Source organism: Mustela nigripes, chromosome 3, assembly GCF_022355385.1.
Source record: "Mustela nigripes isolate SB6536 chromosome 3, MUSNIG.SB6536, whole genome shotgun sequence".
In the NCBI taxonomy this organism is placed as follows: domain Eukaryota; kingdom Metazoa; phylum Chordata; class Mammalia; order Carnivora; family Mustelidae; genus Mustela; species Mustela nigripes.
This window is the reverse complement of record NC_081559.1, coordinates 62,257,045-62,277,856: the sequence shown is the minus strand read 5'-3', so window position 1 is coordinate 62,277,856 and position 20,812 is coordinate 62,257,045. Positions and strand designations below refer to the sequence as shown.

General features: G+C 35.6%; 1 protein-coding gene across 1 annotated transcript in view; it reads left to right on the top strand.

Moving 5' to 3' along the window:
* Positions 1 to 20,141, top strand: part of SCN7A (sodium voltage-gated channel alpha subunit 7) — a 64,953-nt gene extending 44,812 nt beyond the window's left edge. Inside the window, exons 15-24 of the mRNA XM_059395488.1 lie at positions 521 to 626; positions 2,621 to 2,775; positions 6,000 to 6,173; positions 8,630 to 8,737; positions 11,457 to 11,735; positions 12,681 to 12,734; positions 13,530 to 13,667; positions 15,428 to 15,532; positions 15,811 to 16,081; positions 18,759 to 20,141. Coding sequence (XP_059251471.1) covers positions 521 to 626; positions 2,621 to 2,775; positions 6,000 to 6,173; positions 8,630 to 8,737; positions 11,457 to 11,735; positions 12,681 to 12,734; positions 13,530 to 13,667; positions 15,428 to 15,532; positions 15,811 to 16,081; positions 18,759 to 19,825 — 2,457 coding nt within the window. The 3' untranslated portion in view covers positions 19,826 to 20,141. The remainder of the gene's footprint in view (positions 1 to 520; positions 627 to 2,620; positions 2,776 to 5,999; positions 6,174 to 8,629; positions 8,738 to 11,456; positions 11,736 to 12,680; positions 12,735 to 13,529; positions 13,668 to 15,427; positions 15,533 to 15,810; positions 16,082 to 18,758) is intronic.
* The last annotated feature ends 671 nt before the right edge of the window (positions 20,142 to 20,812 follow it).

The window sequence follows — 20,812 nt, the reverse complement described above, 5'->3', positions numbered from 1 at the left end:
TATTCTTTGGGCCATTTACTAATTTCACCTCAGCGTAACCTCACATCAGTCCTGTCCTATGATGGTAAACACAAGAATATCTGGACTAGATTTTACCAAACAAAACTAAGTTCATTCTTGTCTACCCATATTCAGCATCAAGGGGTAATTTATCCTGATACTGCTCATCTAGCAGAAATGGCATATAGGCAAACCTTGTGAGTAACTTCAAGAGAGCTTTGAAACTCAAAGCCTTTTGGATACTGGAGATACAGAATCCTAGACATCTTTAAGGAGAACAGTGTTGTGAACTGAGTGTTAATTATTTTAGCTTAAATGAATTCTTAATTAATTTTTTAGAACTTCAGCTCACAGAGATATGCATGCATTTTAATGTCTGCCCTGAAATTAGCCTAAAAAGTCTTTAAAGCTGATAAAAGTCTTTCTATACACAATTTTTCTTATTTATGAAGATGAAATAAACTTGAACTCCAGTGAGAAGCTTTAATCACAGCTTTCTTGGTGGGACTTTACTTTTCAGAAGGTAAAGCAATCTAGCTCATCGGAATGCAGTACAGTTGACATTGCCATCTCTGAAGAAGAAGAAATAGTTTATGAACACGAGAAGCCAAAGCATCTGAAAAACGGTAAGAAAAAAATAAGTTCTTTTGATCGTTATATTGAAATTACACTAAATTTTTCTTAGCCTAATACTATGGGATATATTTTAATTTTAGAGTTTATTAATTTGGTTAAGGAACACACACACACACACACACACACACACACACACACACAAACAAGTGTGCATCACACACACACATGCCTGTATGAATCCTGATAAAATTTATAGGGAATTTCAATAGAAAAGTGAACATTTGGAAAAGAGGGAGAGAACTTAGTTCCTAGGAAGTTTAATAGAGTAGTTAAGAGCTTTCTGGAACCAGATAGCCTGAATTCAAATCCCAGCCCACCACCGACAAGCTTTTACTTGCCCTCTCTCAGGCTCATTTCCTAATATGTAAACTGAGGATAATAATAAAACTTACAGGATGGTAAAAAAGAATAAATAATTATACATGTATGTGTGTGCATTCATGGGTGCATGTGTGTGTATACTTATGCTTCAAGGAATACTGTCAATATTCAAAATACCTATATGAAAACATCTTGTATCTTTCATAGGAAAACAAATCATGTAATGGTGATTTATTTTTTTTTAAAGATTTTATTGATTTATTTGACAGAGATCACTAGTAGGCAGAGAGGCAGAGGGAGAGGGGGAAGCAGGCTCCCTGCCAAGCAGAAAGCCCAATGCAGGGCTCGATCCCAGGACCCCGAGATCATGGCCTGAGCTGAAGGCAGAGGCTTAACCCATTGAGCCACCCAGGCGCCCCAATGGTGATCTATTTTTATATCCCACATGAATATGAATAAATGTATGACTTCAGTCAATTGATTAACTCATGAGATATGTAACATGCATATAATTCTAATTAGTTTCCTACCAAGATTAACAGATAACTACAGGTTCTGGACGTTGGAAATCATCAGAATGGTAACTGCTAAGTGCTCAAATTTCTGTATTCAAACCAAGAACTTGCTCTCAGTAGCTCAACTTTTAGGACTTGTATCATTCAAGACAGAGGAGGAAACATTTCTGATAGTTTTTTCCCCCAAAGATGTATAAATTGACAGTAGGTAAAATTCTAAAATGAAATGCATTGACTTTAAACTTCACTCACCTCTCTTTCTTCATTTTCTCACCTGTTAAGCACTGTCTTCTCAAGTCTCAGATTTTCTTTTAGCTAACTCTCTTAACCAGAAGGCAGAGTCCAGCCCACGCACATGTACTCTACCCACTAAGTACTCGGTAATCCAGGGGAGGTCCTCAGATAATCTCAATCAGAATCCCTATTCTCATGCCACCTAAGACCTGACATCAATTTAACTGACTTTTTTTTTTTTTAATTTTATTTATTTGTCAGAAGGAGAGAGAGCGAGCGAGCATAGGCAGACAGAGAGGCAGGCAGAAGCAGAGGGAGAAGCAGGCTCCCTGCCAAGCAAGGATCCTAATGTGGGACTCTATCCCAGGACCCTGGGATCATGACCTGAGCCGAAGGCAGCCGCTTAACCAACTGAGCCACCCAGGCGTCCCTATTTAACTGACTTTAACTAATGTTATACTTATTAACATTTCAGAAATATCTATGTACTTAAATGAGAGTGTTTATTATGCCATGTAAATCTTCAGAGAGTGAACTTTCAGGCATCATACCAAAATGTGATATGTAGATGTTGTGTGTGTTGGGGGATGGTTTGGTTGTGTTTTGTTTTGCTTTGTTTTGTAGGATGGGGGACAAATTCTGTTCTCAGACTTTGTCCCACAAGACTTGGGAATGTTCTAAGTCACCTCTGCCTTTCACAATTTCCTTTCTCCTACTGTTCACAAACTACTCACAAGTTTTTCTTTTCTTTCCTCAGTGACTTCAGTGGTCACAGAAACAGGGGTAAAAATCAAATGTTTCTAAGTCAGAGAGCACCTGTATTAGATTCTGTAAATACCTAATTGCTAAAGCATATGGTGAGCTTTTTCATGACTTTTCAAGATTTTTCCTCTTAGCACTTTCATTTTTGACAGGTTATAGAAGAAGATCTTCACCTGGCCAACTTAGTAGAGCATCCAAGAGAGGAAGAATTTGGCAGAACATAAGGAAAACCTGCTGCAAGATAGTGGAAAACAGTTGTTTTAAGTGTTTCATTGGCCTTGTCACACTGCTCAGCACAGGTGCTCTGGTAAGTAAGTGTGGGAGACTTTTCTGGGAAAAAATGTATTTGAAGTCTGCTACTTGAAGTCATCATGCCAGATTAGTTTTCCACAGAACACTTATTATACAACAACGTTCATATTCTGTGATTTTACTTTTGGAAGACATGTTGCAGTTTCTTAAAATCTGTATATGCCTCTTTCAATATTAAATAAATAAAACAGTTTTGAAATATGTGAATGACAGTGGCAAAAATGAATGTTAGATACCTAATACTTTTTTTTTTAAAGATTTTCTTTATTTATTTGACAGAGAGAGATCACAAGTAGGTAGAGAGGCAGGCAGAGAGAGAGAAAGAGGGAAGCAGGCTCCCTGCTGAGCAGAGAGCCCGATGCGGGACTTGATCCCAGGACCCTGAGATCATGACCTGAGCTGAAGGCAGTGGCTTAACCCACTGAGCCACCCAGGCGCCCCCCTAATACTTACTTTAATAAAGTTTTTTGGTTTTTGTTTTTTGTTTTTAATTTTTAATTTTTTATAAACATATAATATATTTTTAACCCCCAGGGTACAGGTATGTGAATCGCTAGGTTTACACTTTTCACAACACTCACCATAGCACATACCCTCCCCAATGTCCATAACCCCACCCCTCTTCCCCTAACCCCCCTCTCCCCAGTAACCCTCAGTTTGTTTTGTGAGATTAAGAGTAACAGATGAATGGATAAAGAAGATGTGGTATATATACACAATGGAATACTATGCAGCCATCAAAAGAAATGAAATCTTGCCATTTGCAATGACGTGGATGAAACTAGAGGGTATCATGCTTAGCGAAATAAGTCAAGCGGAGAAAGACAACTATCATATGATCTCCCTGATATGAGGAAGTGGAGATGTAACATTGGGGGTTAAGGGGGTAGGAGAAGTATAAATGAAACAAGATGAGATTGAGAGGGAGACAAACCATAAAGTTTTATTTTTGAGATAAACTTTAGTAATATGCACATACATACAGTTGTACTGTGCTAGTACTTCGGTACCAATTCAATCAGGAAAGAGAATTGCTATCTATACTTTCAATGACCTTTGAACCAAAAATGTATTCACCTATTGAGCCAACAACCTTAATTCTGGGAAATTATCCTATAAATATCTGAGCATGTATTAAAGGCATTTACAAGGCTATTCGCTGAAGAATTCTTTGTAATAGAAAAAGATTGAAAAGCAAAAACAGTCCATAATAAGTGACTGTTTAAATGTGCTGTAGTACAATCTCCCTGTGGGATATCATGCAGCTATTTTAAAAATATAAAAACTGGGGTGCCTGGGTGACTCAGTCGGTTAAGCCACCAAATCAGTTTTAGCTCAGGTCATGATCTCAGGGCCCTGAGATCCAGCCTGAGGTCAGGCTCCCTGCTCAACAGGGAGCCTGCTTCAGGATTTTCTCCCTCTGCCCCATCCCCTGATCTCTTACTCTCTCTAAAATAAATAAACATATTTTTTTTAAAAAATACAAAAGCATGCTGATATTGCAAAGTACAGTAATAAGTGAAAAAAGGAAGATTTAGAATTAAATGTATCTGTTAGTTTATTAACATTCATGTTTCCCACTGTCACTCATTTATTTTGAAATTGTTTTATTTAGTGAATACTGAATGAGGTATGCTAGGTTTTACATAAGGAATAAAGAAAAATAGAATGTATATTATTTGCTTGTATTTGATTAAAGAGGATCAGAGAAGGATACACAGCAATAGTTAATTGTGAAATCACAGAGCAGAGAAGATAGAGTCACAGCTGGGAACTAGACCTTACACTGAATACATTTCTTAAGTAAACTTTGTATTGACATTTAGCACAGATACTAAGAACCGTGTTGAAATTCTAAGTGTATAGGCTAAAGAATTTTCACAAAATGAATGCACCTGTGTAACTGCCGCTTAGCTTGAGGAATAGACATTACCAGGACTCCAGAACCACATACTCTGACCCCTAACAATTACTTCCACACTCCACACGGGTAACTGGTATGTGGACTTCAACTGCCAATAGTTTAGTTTTGCCCATTTTTAATGGTTTTTTAATGGATACTTTTTAATATTTTCATATTATTTTGCATTATATACTATTTAATAAATAAATGCATATAATAAAATCCTTTATAATCATTTTAGATATTTATGATTTGCTTGTATAGACACTTTCACTCCATAATTGGTTCAATTGGAAAGTCTGTAACTCTACTATCATGATCTATTTACTTTTTTTTTTTTTAAGATTTTATTTATTTATTTGTCAGAGTCAGAGGGAGAGAGAGTGAGCGAGCACAGGCAGACAGAGAGGCAGGCAGAGGCAGAGGGAGAAGCAGGCTCCCTGCTGAGCAAGGAGCCCGATGTGGGACTCGATCCCTGGACCCTGGGATCATGACCAGAGCCAAAGGCAGCTGCTTAACAAACCGAGCCACCCAGGCGTCCCTGACCTATTTACTTTTATTTAATGTTAGACTTATAAGAATCACACCATTATTTGTATATGATTATTCTTATCTTTATTTACTTTTTGACCTTGAATGCACTTTGATATAAGTCTGCCTAGCATTATTAGTACTTTTTTGCCTTTTTCAGTGCTAAAAGAAAAACATGAAATTGCTTTAAATGACATTGTCAGACTTTTCATTCCTCCACAGTAAAATTAATGTTGACCTATTAAATCTAAGAAGCTTGGGAGAAATGATTACCATTTTATTTCCTATTCATGTGCTTCCACTGGTTTATCTGATTATTTCTGTGGCAGTGCAAGTTTTATGACTTTGCTTATAACAGCAGTGTGGATATCTGAAGACAAATTAAAAAAAAAATCTCTACTTCTGTATTAGCACCTAGCATGTACCTGTGAGTTGACAACATGGAATTAGAGATCAGAACCAGTCCGATGTGAGTAAAGGTTCCACCTCTTATATTAAGTATGATTAACTGACTGAAGAGAAGTTTTTTGGATCACTATGATGCCAAGTTCAGTCTGTATAAGAAGAAGTTCTGGTACCAATTAATGATGTCTGCTATGGGCATGGGATCAGAAAATGATACAGATTATGTGAATAAATCCAAGCAAAGTGAACCAGCCCTTAAAACAACAACCTATGACTTGACTCACCATCTGCTTAATAGGGAAGGCATTTCATTCCTCCCTATGCCAAAGATTTTTTAAGAAATTACATGTATACTAATCCTTAAATTTTTTTACCCACAGGCTTTTGAGGATATCTATATTGACCAGAGAAAGACTATTAAAATCTTATTAGAATATGCTGACATGATCTTCACTTACATCTTCATTCTGGAAATGCTTCTAAAGTGGATGGCATATGGTTTTAAAGCTTATTTCACTAATGGCTGGTACAAGCTAGACTTCATGGTTGTTCTGGTACGTATTTTAAAGAAAAATTTAAACGTTCATTATTTGATTTCCATCTTTACTCAAATCCTCACTTAACTCTTGCATTTACTTGTATCTTCCTTTTTTTTCTCTCTCTCTGTATATTTTAAGTTACGAAAATCCCCTGTATCTTCATTTGTAGTGCTTAACATTTGTCCTTTTCTTCTCATCCTAATATTTTAAAAGTTCAACATTTCATTCCTGGATTATTCTAACAATCACCTATGAACCCACTACTAACAGAATAGGCCTATTGCACATCAGTATCCTAAAATATTTAAATTTTATTGGTTCAATTTTTAAGTCATATATTCAAAATTCGATGACTTACCACAACCTTCACCATCACCACACTGATCCAAGCTACCAAAAGTTCACATTTGGATCAGTGCAACACTTTTCAACCCAAGATCCCGGCTTCCGCCACCGCACACCTTCATTCCGTTTTTCACACAGCAACTACGTGCATTCTACTGTTGTAAAATCAAATCCAGCTCAAGTCTCTTTTCTTCTTGCAAGCACCTCATTTCACTCCCAGTAAAAAGCTACACTCTGTGCAATCAAAGCCTACAAGTCTCTACATGGTCCAGTCTTATCTCCTCCTACTCTCCATTTCCCCATCCCAGTCAACAGACTGCTGCATCAGCACTGATGTTCCTAAAGGCCTTTAGGTATGCCAGAATGACTGCCATCTTAGTACCTTTTCACTTATTTTTCCTTCCACCTGGAACTTTGGCTGGCTTACCTCACTTCCACTTACTCAAATAAAAATGCTGAAGTTAGGTCCTTCTGCACTACTGTATTTAAAACTGCTTCCACTACAATGTTCCCTTGTCCTTTCCCTCTTTCTTCATCTCCACAGCACCTGTTAATGTTATATATTAATTGATAGTCATTGTTTATTCATTATGATTGTTTGTCTTTCCCCACTGAAAGGTTAGCTCCTTTAGGGAAAATTTGTTTTCCCAATATGGTTCTCTTCTTATCCTCAATGCCTAGAACAATTCATGTATCATAATAGGTACTCAGTAATTTTTGTTGACTGAACAGATGGTTCCTGTCCTATAAGCAGTGATTGAAGCTTCTCACTGTATAAAGAAGATGATTTACAATATCTGGTCTCTGGCTTCTAAATAAATTATTCCAAATTAACCTTCTGCTCCAACAAAATCACGATATACTTTCAACCCATTTTCCTCTTTCCTAGTCATTGTTCCACATCCCTCCACACTTACATAAATCATATGCTTACTTAAAAGCTCACTTTCAGACCATCTCTTAGTATAGCATAAGAAAGAACAAATTTGGTACGCCTGGGTGGCTCAGTTGGTTAAGCAGCTGCTTTCAGCTCAGGTCATCATCCCAGCGTCATGGGATCGAGTCCCACATCCGGCTCCTTGCTCTGCAGGGAGCCTGCTTCTCCCTCTGACTCTGCCTGCCACTCTGCCTGTGCTCACTCTCGCTCGCTCTCTCTCTGACAAATAAATAAATAAAATCTTTAAAAAAAAAAAAGAAAGAACAAATTTTTCATTTATGCTGTCTTGAAAATATAGAAAATATGAAGATACTATAAAAGTCAATCAACTCTACCATCTTGCTTGATCTCTATTAATATTTATTAATCCTGATTGATTTTTTAAAGATTTATTTATTTACTTACTGACTTATTTGAGAGAGAGAAAGAGAGAGAGAGCAAAGGGAGGAGCAGAGGGAGAAGAAAAGAGAGAATCCCAAGCAGACTGTACACCAAGAATGGAGGCCAAGACATGGTGCTCAACCTCATGTCCCTGAGATAATGACATCAGCTGAAACCAAGAGTCAAACATTTACCCACTAAGCCACCCAGGTGCCCCAACCCCAAATGATTTTCATGCATATGCTTACTTTAAAATATCACCTTAGTATCTTTTCTATACATATTTGTAATTTGTATTTGGACCTAAAAATATTCATATCTTCCTTGATGCCTCTTCTCTGAAATCCTATTCTATTATCTTAAATAATTATGTATAAATTAATATGTAAAAACATTCCAAATTTTGCTTTTATGAATGCCTAGTATACTATTACTAGATGATAAAGATTCATGAAACTGATTCTTAATCTAATTTCAAACTCAAAGTTTATATAAATATTCACCCTTAATCATAATGTATGTCAAATACACAAATTTTTATTTATCTCAATAATATATATTCCTACTACCAGAAAATATTTGTTTTATGTTTTTTTAAATAATTTTACCACAAAGCTATTTTCTTATACATTTCTATAAGTCATTGTTAAGATATATGGAAATATACTTTAAATCTTTTGCATACTTCTTGGTAAGGTTTGAACTGTTTATCTTTTTTATAATAAATGCAAAGCTTATTTTGCAGATTGTTTCAATTAAGTAAAAATTAAGCCCCCTATTCACTCTGTTTTTCCTTAAATATATATAGGTGTTTTGTCTGAGCTTAATAGGCAAATCTCGGGAGGAATTCAAACCACTTACTTCCATTAAATTCCTTCGGGCACTCAGAGTTCTATCTCAGTTTGAAAGAATGAAGGTAAGAAAAAAGTTTCTAAGCTAATGTGTAGATTTTTATTTACGATTACTGAACTTCTATAAATTAAATCTTCATAGTCTTCTCATTTGCATCATTAACAATATTAATGCAAAAGCCTTACATTCTACTATTTTAATATATTGAAGGCATAGTAGAAATTTATTAAGATTTTAGGTCTTTATTGCTCATAAGATATGAAAAATCATAAAAATAAGATTAAAAAAACCCTAATAGTTGGGAGAGAATATTAAGTTTCAAAAAGTAATACCATTCTAACCTACATGGATGTCTATGAGTATTAATAAAATTATCTCAATATTGAAAATATAACTGACAGAAAATGAAACTTTGATCACCTACCTGTTTAAAGCTATAGGAATATTGTACACACTAAATAATTATTCTGAACAAAAGTGATTTTAAAATAAATTAGTTTTTTTTAAGTCACACATAACAAACTACGAACTCTTGCGTTCTCTCCCTCACCAACATGTTAAAATCTCTTCTGAGCACTGTGAGTAAAACTCATAGGTTGAGCCACAAAAAACAACTAATGTTCAATCTTTTGGGCCTATGATGGAAATCCACCTGCTATGGCTTGACCTAACGAAGAAAACAGAGTTGATGACCACCACACATAGTGTAATTATGTAATATACAGTGATCAACTGTGTGTGGAAATAGCAGAAAAAATCTAATTTCACCTTTCATGTCGTAATCATACATCAATGTTTTCTTGCATTTTTCATTTACAAAGATTACTTATCATTAACATGCCTATTTGCTTAATATAACAGAATGCCACATTGTCAATATAGATAAAATCCAATAAGAAAATTATCTATGTTTAATGGTATAAGAAAGCGTCCAGTTTCATTCTTCTGCTTGTGACTGCTCCTTTTTCCTAGCACCATTATTAAGGAGACTGTCTTTTCACATTGTATATTCTTGCCTCTTTTGTCATAGATTAATTGACCATATAAGCCTGGGTTTATTTCTGGGCTCTCCATTCTGTTCTGTTACAGATTCAGATCTTAAGCTTCATCTTTACCTCTGGAGGTTCTGAAAGATTCTGAAAGATTTCTGAAAATATATCATTGAAGTCACATGATTACAAAATTAATGTCTGCTATAGTTAATAAGCTCCAGTCTTGGTCCTCTCATTACTGAAATATTTGTGTCAACTGTATCTATTGCTTTTATTCATACATAAGTGTATTTTCTCATAAGCATAGCATTTTTTTCATTACAGGTATCAGTGGGCCTCTCAAAATATCTAAAATGCCAACAAAGGATCTGTGGCTTAGTTTTAGAAATAAAATGAAGTGTTACTGAAAGCACAGTTAAAAGTTAAAATATTCATTCAAAGCCAGAAGACTAAGGAATATCAGCAAGAAAACACAGCAAAAAGGATATGGATTTAGTAATGGCTGGGAGAAGGAAGGATAGAGCTGTAGCACAGAGAATTGATGGTGCCTCATGGAAAAAAGAGAAAGAAATGAGATTGGGAGGAAAGGAGTCAAAAGTGTAATGCTAGTTGTCTTTCGCTGCTTGACTTATTTCGCTAAGCATGATACGCTCTAGTTCCATCCATGTTGTCGCAAATGGCAAGATTTCATTTCTTTTGATGGCTGCATAGTATTCCATTGTGTTTATAAAAAATAAAAAATTAAAAGTAAAAAAAAAAGTGTAATGCTAAGGAAAAGATGAAGAAATAGCAAAGAGTGGAAATTTCTGTTGGCTATAGGAACTGGCTTACATTTGCCATAACCACTACAGTGGAGTGATAAGAATAAAATTCCGATTGTAATATTCAAGAGAGAAGGGAGTTGAACAAATGGAAACGGTGATTCTAGACTATTACTGTTACTCGAGTTGAGGGGGTAGATTTATTTCCCATATTTCTCACTCTGGAGTGACTCACCAGGGACATAGAGTGGTGCTGTGAGGTGGTTTTTGATTTTGCAGGCTTCAGGGCTTCAGGTGCCCATTCAGTGTTTCTTTTTTTTTTTTTTTTTTTTAATTTATTTATTTGACAGAGAGATCACAAGTAGGCAGAGAGGCAGGCAGAGAGAGAGAGAGAGAGAGGAGGAAGCAGGCTCCCTGCTGAGCAGAGAGCCCGATGCGGGACTCGATCCCAGGACTGAGATCATGACCTGAGCCGAAGGCAGCGGCTCAACCCACTGAGCCACCCAGGTGCCCCCCATTCAGTGTTTCTTGACGTAGCCTCCTGCCTTGACTTCACTGATAAGTGATCTCTTGGTCTTCCTCTTACTTCTACCAACGCTTCAGTGTCTGCTTTGTAGGCTAATCCTTCCAAAAGTTAGAATCGCCAAGACTTAGATGTAGGCCTGTTTCTTTCTCGTTTTATGCACTTTCTAGGTAATACATACACAGATAGTCACACAGGTTTGGTTGTCTATACAAGAAAGTGATAAATGTGTTGAATCAGTGAAATAATTATTTCGCTAATCAATTCTATTGCCTTTTAGTGATTCCTTTAGTACAAAAATTTTGAGACCATCTGAATTTTTAATGTCTATTTTTTAATTAAAATTTATTATTTAGGTTATTCAAATACTGGCATGTGGTCTATTGAATTTTTAACGATGGCCTTTTTTGTGTTATTTCTATATGACATAACATTTAGTATTTCCAATTAAAGTGATTTCACATTTCTTACCTAAATTTTACCTGTTTGTTTTTTATTTTACGCCAGGTGGTTGTGAGAGCTTTGATAACAACAACTTTACCGGCTTTGAATGTGTTTCTGGTCTGCCTTTTGATCTGGCTGGCTTTTAGCATCATGGGAGTACACTTATTTGCTGGCAAGTTCTATGAATGCATTGACCCAACAAGTGGAGAAAGGTTTCCTATATCTGAAGTCATGAATAAGAGTCAGTGCGAAAGCCTTGTGTTTAATGAATCCATGCCATGGGAGAATGCAAAACTGAACTTTGATAATGTTGGAAACGGTTTCCTTTCACTGCTTCAAGTGGTAAGTTCACTTCTGATTTTTTAAAATAGATGTTTTTATTTGCTCATTCATATTATAGGTGGAAATAAAGAACAAAATGTGGTTGAGTACTAGAATTGGTTATAACACATTTTAGCAATTATTAGTAGATATGGGACATGCGATACCAGCCTTGTTTGGAAACACAGACACTGCTCTGCTGGGAGAAGGAAGTACAGAGGAAGGTAGAATTGACAGGGAAGATGGCAGGTACTGGAAACCTATTTCTACTTCTGTCATCATTGATAAGGTAATAGGGTCACAATTTTTGGTCCAGCTCAGGGTACTATTGTTTTATTCCTACTTAGTGCTATGGCTCCTCAGTCACCCAACATCTAACAGAAATGAGGAGATAAATTGTTCTTACTTGTCTTACCTCCCCCACAGAAAAGCACATGTGTAGCAGTATAGTAAAAATGACACTTGGGCAGCATGTATTTATTTACAATTTATCTATATACCTCTTTCTTTTTTTTTTTAAATTTTATTTATTCATCAGAGAGAGAGGGGGGGAGAGAGCAAGCACAGGCAGACAGAATGGCAGGCAGAGGCAGAGGGAGAAGCAGGCTCCCTGCTGAGCAAGGAGCCTGATGTGGGACTCGATCCCAGGACGCTGGGATCATGACCTGAGCCGAAGGCAGCTGCTCAACCAACTGAGCCACCCAGGCGTCCCTATATACCTCTTTCTATTTCTACTATCTTACAGTATTTTATTATCAACTACAATTAAGCTACTACAATGAAGCTAAGTGGTTTTAAATTCGTGTTAATAGACAATATAAATGCAATAATGAAAATTATAAAGGTCTCAATTACATGGTATATTGAAATGTGGTCAGCCTTACTAATCAAGTTTTACTATATTAATAACAAATTGAGTTTTACATTTTATTTGCCATAAGAATTAAAAACATGCCATTTTTACAGGCAACGTTTAATGGATGGATCACTATTATGAATTCAGCAGTTGATTCTGTTGGTGTAAGTACAATATCATCTTGGAGCCATTGTGAAGGTTCAAGGCAAAGTTATTTTCTCAATTCAAGAAAAGGGTAACAACAATAACAGAATAAATAACATGATAAAATCAAATGCTTATGCTAGAAAGAAATTAAATACATTTTATTTCATATAGACTCTGTCACTGAAAATGAAATCCTCCCAGGACTATGCACAGTGGTTGAAGCCCAGTAGGCCCATTTGAAGGATTATCTGACTTCATTACAATTATTAAACCAATGCAGCAAACTTTAAAATCCAAGTAAACAAAGCGATAATGCCACTTCACCAAAGAACAAAGTGGAAACATTACCTCATGTAGAACTGTTGGTTTTTCCTGTTGTAAACTGCTTTATAAATTATATGTTTTAAAAACTTGGTATAACAATAAATTTTTAATTTATTCTTATTTTTAAAGATTTTGCTTTTTAGAGCTGTTTTAGGTTTACAACAAAATTGGGAGGGAGGTATAGAGATTTCCCATATACCCACTGTCCCCACACATGCATTGCCTATTATCAATGCCATTCACCAGAATGGGGCACATTTTCACCAAGGATGGACCTACATCGCCACGTCATAATCACCCAAAGTCCATAGTTTACCTTAGGGTTCACTTGGTGTTATACATTATACGGGTTTGGACAAATGTGTAATGACATATAACTATCATTATAATATCATAGAGAATATTTTCTGTATGCCCTAAATCTGTTATGCCCTAAGAAATCTGCTATGCCCTACCTTATTTTGCTTATTTTTTAACTTAACTTTTAGGTAAATAGGCAACCTAATTTTGAAGAGAACATCTACATGTATTGTTACTTTATCAACTTCATTATTATTGGATTATTTCTTCCTTTGAGTATGCTGATTGGTGTTATTATTGCTAATTTCAACATGCATAAAATAAAGATAAGTACAAATATTTTTTGTTCACTAGTGCTTGAGAAAATCACGCACATTTATAAAAATGTCCTTCAAATAATTAGTTTGGGATTCAGCTAGATATCATTTTTATTTGGTACTTAACTAAAAAAAATAAGTTGATATTTTTGCATATTGACAAATTTTGTTAAAGTGTTCATCTTTACATTGTTTTCTTTTTTTTTTTTTAAAGATTTTATTCATTTGTCAGAGAGAGAAAGGGGGAGAGAGCGAGCACAGGCAGGCAGAATGGCAGGCAGAGGCAGAGGGAGAAGCAGGCTCCCTGCTGAGCAAGGAGCCCGATGTGGGACTCGATCCCAGGACACCGGGATCATGACCTGAGCCGAAGGCAGCTGCTTAACCAACTGAGCCACCCAGGCGTCCCTACATTGTTTTCTATATTCAAATGTAAATGGGAAAGTTTAAAGGCTTAAAGTTACAAGTGTTTCTATATATATGTTTGTAAAAAATGACATGCTGACAAACAAGTAATATTGTGGTATGTCTGCACAAAAATGTAAAGAAGTTCAAGAAAAATAAGCTATACATTTTTACTCTCTGATATGTTCACAACTTCAGAGTCATAACCAACATAGACATCTTTGTCAGTGCAGTAGGTTTTCCAGCTAGACATAGAGAGAATCCTAAATATATGACCCAAATAGGAGTGCTTGAAAAGAGTAGGAAACAATTCAGAGACAGAAGCAAACATCCAACTGACACCATCTCCAACAAGATTTCTTTCAGGGCTTCTACAAATGCAAATGCCTCAAAAGTCCTTTAAGTCTGCTTATTTTAACCACAGACATCTACTCTCTAGAGGTGTAGGGAAACCTTCTAAAAAGTCGAAGAAAAGAATAGTCTAGTTTTGAAATTCTATTTCGGCCATGTCATCAAAGTTCAGCCACGTGCAGACTCTGGTAAACAAACCACTCAGTCTCTGCTAATCAAATGGGATTAGGAGAACAGTGTTCAACTACGCATCTAATGGATGCTTCAGCTTCTTGAGACTTCAGCCCAATGGGATAACATCCTAGGATTTGCTTCTGGAATTCAAATTCATGACTCTCATCTAATTTAAGTGACTGAGTCCTGACTTAGGGCAATAATAATTCCTAATTTTCAGATGAACACATTAACTATTTACCTCTTATTCACTTTATACATTCTGTATAAGATACTAAAATTAGCACTAGGAACACAAAAATAAATAAGCTCTAGAAGGCGCTATGAAGATGTAAACACAAGGTGCTGTTGGCATAATAGTATAAAAATATCATCTGATAAGCATTATTTGGAAAATTAAGTAATATATGGACTTATAAAAACACATAAATGACCAATTCTGGTTTATTCCTGCTATTAGAAGGTACAAACCAATTTTATCTTTAGCTTAGGAATTCAATTTTTCTTAGCAAACCTTTCCATTTTTCCCCCACTGTTTCTCTTCCTCTCTGTTTAACATGAGGTAGGACTCAGGAGAATGAAAAGTTGAAAAAGAGTTGACTGCCTACAAGAAAGTGCATCAGAACATAATTGATATGTGTCATTACCCAATATTCTACATGTGTTTAGTGTGGATTTGTGTGCAAAAAATCAGACGTAGTTAAATGTGATTTAGATCATTGCCTTATGCCCTTTGTAAAAGATCAAATCAGTAATTACCAACCTTTCCAAAATGCCTATTAATGATAAGGTAAAATTTAGATTCAGTGTGATTTTAATATCTTGTTCTTTCATTTCTTTACCAGGGAGGCTCAAATATCTTTGTAACAGTCAAACAGAAGAAACAATCCCATGCACTGAGAAGGCTGTTGTGTGAGGAGTCTCAAAAAACAATCCGGCGCCCAGGAGTAAGTTTCTTCTGTATATTCTCTTTTAAAAATGAAAACATGTTTTTGAAATTCTTCACAAATGCTCTTGGAAAATTTAAAAATATGTTCCTTAACAAAGTTTGGATGGTCTTTTGTTTGTTTTGACTGCATACACTATAATTATAGCTTGGTAAAAACTTGGGCCCTCACTTATTTTCCTGTTTATGCTAGAAGGGAAATTATAATTTTACAGACAATATGTGTGTATATATAAGCTATTAATAAGGCCACTATGCCTTTCTTTTTTTCATCCACAGAATAAATTCCAAGGATTCGTCTTTGACTTGGTAACAAGTGAAGTTTTTAATGCCATCATTATGGCTCTTATCTGTTTTCAAGCAATAACTATTATGATACAAAGTGATGAACAGAGTAAAAATATGAACATTGCTCTCTACTGGATTAACTTAGTTCTTATCATACTATACACTGGAGAATGTGTACTGAAGCTCATTGCTTTCCACTGTAACTATTTCACCATTGGATGGAACATTTTTGATTTTATGGTGGTCATTTTCTCTGTTATAGGTAAGATTTTTAGTCAATTTTCTTTTATAATAATAATAATTCAGGCAAGTTCTTATACTAAATGTGTCCTCAGATACAGACAAAGGCAAACAGGCAAACAGAGAAGGGATCCTTATTCCAGTAGGAATTTTTGCATTCATACATGTATACACACTTGACAGTTATAAGATATTCAAAATACTTGTTGAATTAATACATACACTTTACTTCAGAGGTCACCTTTTCAGTGTATCACATACAGAATTTCCTAGGATGGCTCTAGAAGGAGATTTATGTCTTAGCATGATATAACCTTTCACAGTCCCTATTCTTTTTTCTCTAATCTCTAAAACTGTTTACAACTTTCACAGCACTAGAGTGTTAGGCTTTAATGAATCTGTCGCCAGTTTTCTCTTACCCTGGGGACCTCAGTCTTTTATTTAACAAATATATTTGATTATCCCCTTTGTGAATACACATTATGCTATATGCAAAGAATTCAGTAGTAAATAAGGTAGGCATAATCCCTATATGCACATAGTTGACAGCCTAGTAAGGGATAGAGATGATTAAATAGTACATATATAATGTTGTGCTATTAAGGTGATAACGGAAAAAGCACAGGGTGATACAGTGGCACAAAAGAGTGAGGGGAACCTAACAGTAAGTAAGTAAAGGTCAGAGGAAATTGCATGGAGGAAGCAAAATTTAAACTGAAACTTATTGGATACAGGGGTAGCCAAGTAAAGAATCTAAGATAAAAATGTTTTAGGCAGGGAAAAGTTTATTTTCTGCCTCCCTATAAGACACATACTAGAATGTAAACTCCACAAGAGACAATATTTAAATGTTAACTGTGTCAAACATATTCTACATAACCAATAGGGAAAATGGGGACAAACTATCTGCCCACTGTGCTTCCAGAAAATTCAACCTATTCATTTGGTGGTAGAAGCAGTCTGCCTATTGATAGACAAGCACAAAAAGCTTGAAAGCAAAGTACATAAAAGTAGGAAGGGGCTGATAGGAAGAAAATAGAGGAATATGGAATTAAAAAGCCATTTGGGATTAAGGTGAGAGTTACTGAATCAGAGATCTCGAAGGAGAGCAAAGCACAAAGAAAAAGCTGTTTGATTTTGAAATCTCAGAAGGTGAAGAATCCTGCGTCCAGAATGTGGCCGTAGCTGCATATGACTAAAGTAAAATGATGGAGATTATCGCAGTTAAGAAAGTCAAAGAAGAAGAAACTGACCTTTCAATGAGTTGCTGATGGTGGATGTTGGGGTGGAAGGGGCAACAGTGAAACAAGTACTAAGTCTCCAATGAGTGTGAATGAGAAGGAATAAGTAGATCATAGAGCCAAGAAATGGTAGGCAATAGTATATAGTTCAGTGGCATGATCCACAATGTGTCAGGAGAGAAATATTTTTTTCTTTATAAAATTGACTTAAAGTATCTAGAAATCACATTGGAAAGAATGAAAGATGCTTGGTAATTCCATTTTTCAATCCCAGGAAATATGAAGTGGGAAGAAAGAGCTGTCTGCAGTTGACAATGTTACAAGGGAAATAGTATCCTTAAGATAAAGTCAGATTTTAGATAAGAAAGGAAGTAAAGAATATGTAGTGATGAGGATGTAGAAAAAATTGTCTACAATTAAATGGGGATATGTCTAGCATAATGGAAGAATTTGGAAGATTGTGAGGAGAAGTGACAATTTGAGTCAGAGTAGAAGATTTGCTCTAACAAAGTGGAGATGAAGATATAGGTAAGATAGAATGTCAGAGAGAATGTTGTCATCGACAATGACCAAATTGAAGGGAAATATGAGACATGGTCCTTCCAGATTCAACAAACATACCATCTCAATTAGAAGCTTCATGGGATTCTCTCCTCCCCACCTTTTCAACTCTAAATGAGCCTCATTGTCTCCAATACTTCCAGAGAACATATGCCCTATACTTCCAGGGTAATTGTTTTACCTTGTTTTATAGTGGTAGCTCTCACTTCCGTAGTTCCCTCATCTAACCACAACTGCTACAAAAAAAGTTCTATGCCAGGACTCATTTACTTAATTCTATTTAAAACTGCTGAGGACCCAAATACTATTTATGAAATAAATAAATTAAACTATAATCTGTGAATCATGGAATGCCAAACATTTTTGTAATTATATTGATCACCTAAGTCTTTCTACCTTGCATGATAATAACTTTAAATATCTACTTCTATTCTCTAGATTATAAGATCTTTAAGGACAAAAGTCAAGTCGTTCATCTCTGCATATTTGCATGACACCTTTATTAGATATCCAGTAAAGCCTGGATTGAACTCTTTAACAACTACCACCAGAAAAAAACATGACTAATGTTCTATATTATGGAATCATGCCATTTGTGATTCCAGAAATACTTGACCTATAGTACTCTTAAGATGATGTGTAAATAGTTCTCTTCCAAATTTTGGTAAATACCCTGAAAATTGTCACAGTTAGTGTTTGGGTAATCCCCACTTTCAATATGTTCTGTTATTTGGGAAGGATTAATAAAATGATCTTAACATCTAGAAAAAAATGATATAATAGTCATTGAAATAATAAATAGTTGAAATAATAAATGAAATAAAACAATTTATATTTCTCTAAATATAATCACATTTAAATAATTTTATTCCCTGTTTTATCTTCTCCCACACCAAGAACTAGTTCTGCCTATAACAGTAGGATACTACCTCGTGTCTCCTTCCATTATGGAACTGATACGACTCTCACGGATTATCCACATCCTGCGTCCTGGGAAAGGACCAAAGGTATTCCATGATCTGCTACTCCCTTTGATGCTGTCTCTACCAGCATTGTTGAACATCAGTCTTCTCATCTTCCTGGTCATGTTTGTCTACGCCATCTTTGGAATGTACAATTTTGCCTATGTTAAAAAGGAAGCTGGAATTAATGATGTGTCCAACTTTGAAACTTTTGGCAGCAGTATGCTCTGTCTTTTCCAAGTTACAATATTTGCTGGCTGGGATGGGATGCTCAATGCAATTTTCAACAGTAAATGGTCTGACTGTGATCCTGATAAAATTAACCCTGGGACTCAGGTTAGGGGAGATTGTGGCAACCCCTTTGTTGGAATTATTTATTTTGTCAGTTACATCCTCATATCATGGCTGATCATAGTAAACATGTACATTGTTGTTGTCATGGAATTTTTAAATATTGTTTCTAAAAAAAAAGCCAAGACATTAAGTGAAGATGATTTTAGGAAATTCTTCCAGGTATGGAAGCGGTTTGATCCTGATAGGACCCAGTATATAGACTCTAGCAGGCTTTCAGACTTTGCAGCTGCCCTTGACCCTCCTCTTTTTATGGCAAAACCAAACAAGGGGCAGCTCGTTGCCATGGATCTTCCCATGGCTGCTGGGGACAGAATTCATTGCCTTGACATCTTACTTGCTTTAACAAAGCGAGTTATGGGTAAAGATGTGAGGATGGAGAAAATGATTTCAGAGATGGAATCAGGGTTTGTGTTAGCCAACCCTTTTAAGATCACATATGAGCCAATTACTACTACTTTGAAACGAAAACAAGAGGCAGTCTCAGCAACCATAATTCAACGTGCTTATAAAAGTTACCGCTTGAGGCAAAATGACAAAAATACATCAGATATTCATATGATAGATGATGACAAGGAAGTTCAAGCTACCACAGAAAAAGCCTATTTTGACAAAGCTGAGGAAAAGTCAACTATTCAAAGCCAAATCTAATCCCACTTACCACATTTTAATCTTCTTCATGTTCTAAAAATGTCAGAAGTTTGAATCAGAAATAATAACCAAGATCAGAGAAGTAGAGTTTACTTATCAACTGTTTACAATCCATGGAAGTTAAGCTTATGTTCATAAGACTCCATGTCAAGTTTGCTTTTTACCTTTCTATATCCAGTGTAACCAAGACAACCCCTTAAAAATCACTTCAGTGAGTTAAAATGGCTTACAATCGCCATTTGATAATCCAATGCTTATTTTCTCTCTCTGGCTTTTATGGTGTGTGCTTCTTCTAGAGGACTGGGAGGTGATAGTAGAGATTGGTAGCAAAAGGGGCTTCCTTGTATATTTTATGTCTACTTTATGGGATTTAAGTCACCATTAGTAGGACTTAGTTACAAATAAGCAAATACAATAAGTACTTTCTTAAGGTGGGATGGTGTTAAAAAATAACAGTGTTACAGGCCATTAAATCATAAACTTGCCTACACAGATGCCAACTGGGATAGAGAAAAAGGCTATTCTAGAAAGTTCCTTTGAGATCAACCACAGATATTCTTGGGCTGATCCAAACCATGTTTGGTTGACCGGAGCCTTGGTTTTCGTTTTTATTTTCTTTTATTTTTGGTACTGGGAATTTATATTCTTTGATTGTTTCTGGATTCCTGGTTTTTCATCTCTTTGGCTAGTTCTGCCTACGCTCTAGCTAGCTCTTCAAAGAATGAATTCGGAGAGTCAGAAGCATAAAGGTAACTATAATTATTGCCTACATTTTCCTCATTTTTTTTCACATTTATACTTTTTCTAAGTATACATCTACTAAAATGATAGATATAGAAACTGTTAGTAGACTCCTGTATTATCTTATCATATTTACCATTTATCAGTGATGTAACATTGAGTAGTATGATCTGGTAAATGAAAGTCATAATATGATTTAGAAGAGTCAAGGGCTGCCATTATGTCTAGGGATTTTCACAGAGTCTT